The following is a 2,756-nucleotide window of genomic DNA, read 5'->3' on the forward strand; positions in this document are numbered from 1 at the left end:
GGGACTCTAGTCCATGCCAAATCAAATTGTGATCACTGTGTACAAGGCAAGTTGGTCTATTAACACCCAACAAAATGCCCCTGTATAAAGAGTGAACTTTTAAAATATTTGGGGGAGACATCTGGGACCACACTGGACAGTGCTCAGAGACTCCCCATGGCGCTGTGTCCAATTCTACTTGGGGGACCATGTGTTGGTGGTTGAGGGAGCAGGTTGGTATCCAGTCAAGAATGTACCTCCTCGTTGTGTTATTATCTGTCTGGGACAGAGGTTACTACAAATTCTGTTCCATGGGTGCAAAAAGAACAACAATCTCATTGGATAAAGGACCATGTGAAAGTCTCCTGTCATTATGAACCACAGAAAAGAGGCACAGGAAATCAGAGTCTGAGAAAGTTCCAGAGAAGAAGTGCAGAGAAAAGAGGGAGAATGGGGGGCAAATAACAAGAGTACATTTGGTAGGGCATTGGCTTTGCATCCAGCTGGCGCGTGTTCGATCCCCATCATCCCACATGGTCCCTCCAGCTAACTGGAGTCAATTCTGAGCAGAGAACCAGGAGTCACACCTGACACTGCTGTTGTACACAAACACTCTCCAAAGAAGCAGGAATATGGAACAAAAGAAAGGATAATACAGACACAGACAGGAGGACAGAGAGGGAGGCGAGCGCTGGGCCACTGCTAGTCCAGTGCACTCCGGAGACCTCTGTGCTGTGGGTCCCCAAGACCCAGCAACAAAGGCAGGCTGGGCCCCTCTTCCCGAGAGCGACAGCGCAGAGGGTGGCCCAGAGCCAGCACTGGGAGACACTTTGCGCCTGAGAGCAGTTTGGGACCGGGCCAGTTTGGCGCAAGTGGGCAGGTAAGGGACTCCTGGGCCCGGGCCGAGCTGACGTTCGAAAACTAGCGGGTCGGGGAAGTCCGGTGCCCCCGGTTCGACTCGGCTCCGCTGGGCCCGTGCATAAAGCGCTATGGACGATTCGAACCGAGCATCACAGAGTTCGTCTGGCACCGCGGGACCAGAGCAAGGACCGAGATGCGGCTGCGGGTCCGAGTGGGGGCGGCCTTGGGGCTGTGGGCGCTGGTGGAGGCGGGCGCGGCTGCGGGACCCTCGCCAGGGCCGCCCGGGCGCTGCGCCCTGGCCCACTACCGCGCGCTGGAGCCCCGGGTGCTGGCGGCCGTCAAGGCGCTGCGGGACCGCTACGTGAGTGCGGGCTGTCCAGGGACTCGGACCCAAGGCCGCCTGGACATTCATTGGTTGCCGGCACTCGCCTGATGCACAGCGTCCTGGAAGGGACACCAGGGCGGGCCCGGGGTGGAACCAGCAGCCGTCGAGCAATGCGGGCTCAGGTGGGGCGAGCAGAAGGCATCCAGGTCCCTCCTTTTGGTGTCACCCTGCCCTGCTGTCCAACTTGAGGGTCGGGGCCTGGGTTCAAGTGCGGAGAGCGCAGGGCCTGGGTCCGGGTTGGAGACCCCAGGAACGCCCACCCTGCCCGCAGGACGAAGAGACGCTGAGCTGGAGGCCCCGCAACTGCTCGTTCCGCCCCCGCAGGGCGCATCCCCCGCCCTGGGTGAGCGCGGGACCCCCAAGGTGCAGGCCCGGGGTGCGGCAGACTAAGCCAGAGCCCCTTCCCTGACTGTCGCTGTCCCCGCAGTCGTGCGCGCGGCTGCGCCTGGTGGCCCGGGGCATCGCGGAGGCCCAGGCGGTGCTGAGCGGCCTGTGGAGCCCAGAGCTGGTCCCGGACTGTGGCAGGACCCTGGAGCTGCTGGCGGCGGTGGAGTGGGACCTGGGGACCTGCGTGAGTGCATTTGAGGCGCGCACCTCTCCTCTCCCACGAAGTCACCTACACCCCTAGTGAGCTGTAGGACCCACATGCATCTGGTGGCACCTTCCAGCGGTCACACCAGCCCTGTAGTCTGAGGGTCTCTGATCCCACGTGGGTCTGTAGCAGGGCCCCTCCAGGCAGAGGCCGCCGAGAAGACGGGGTGCTGTTTCCTTCATACCTCCTGCTTTTCCTCCAGTTGCAGATGCTGCACCCAAGCCCCTCCAGGAAGAAACCCAGGCCCAGGAAGAAGCACCCTAAAGCCCAGAGACAGGTGTGTGCAGGTGGTATACAACCATGGGGCGAGGGGCTTGGGAAGTTCCCCTCCTCACTCGGCCCTGCATTGCAGGACTCCCCCAGGTGCCACCAGGCCAAGGTGGTCTTCGGTCTCCTGCGCCTGCTCACCTGGGACCTGAGACTGGTGGCGCAGGAGGGGCCTTGTCTCTGACCACCTGGGGATGCAGGAACGGATGCTCCTTCCTCTTACTCAAGACCAGCATCTCAACCCTGCTGGCTACACTAAGGGTGTCCACGGTGTTCCCTTCCTGGACGACTGAACCCAGCAGGCAGAAGAGCCCTGGGGTTCCCAAACATCAAATGCACCTGAACCCTTCACTGCTACCTCTGCAGGACCTGTCAGCAGTGGGGTCCAGTCAATGTACGCCAACTTGGCATGGACCTTGGACAATGTCCCCCCTTGTAGGACATGGACCCATTGATTCTGTGATGAGGCCCCTGGACCCCTTCCCTGAGGGAAGACACTGAACCTGATTTCTCCATGGCTCAGGCCCGACCTGACTCTCTCCAGAGCTTCCTTTTGTCGAGTTCTGGGGAATCATCTAGTCTCAGGGCCTGCCAGAGCCCATCAATAAACGTTATTGTCCCCTGTGGTGTGATCTGTGTTTTGCCCCATTCTCAGCCTGTGATCTCAGAGCT

At 60.4% G+C, this 2,756-nt stretch overlaps 1 protein-coding gene across 1 annotated transcript; it reads left to right on the top strand.

Annotated features, from left to right (window-relative positions):
- Window positions 1-1,033: 1,033 nt before the first annotated feature.
- Window positions 1,034-2,268, top strand: LOC126028526 (interferon lambda-4-like). Its single transcript, XM_049787489.1, has 5 exons — window positions 1,034-1,201; window positions 1,497-1,568; window positions 1,653-1,796; window positions 2,020-2,094; window positions 2,170-2,268. Exons 1-5 carry the CDS (start codon window positions 1,034-1,036, stop codon window positions 2,266-2,268), a joined length of 558 nt encoding a protein of 185 aa, XP_049643446.1.
- The last annotated feature ends 488 nt before the right edge of the window (window positions 2,269-2,756 follow it).

Source organism: Suncus etruscus, chromosome 14 (genome assembly GCF_024139225.1).
Source record: "Suncus etruscus isolate mSunEtr1 chromosome 14, mSunEtr1.pri.cur, whole genome shotgun sequence".
NCBI lineage: Eukaryota > Metazoa > Chordata > Mammalia > Eulipotyphla > Soricidae > Suncus > Suncus etruscus.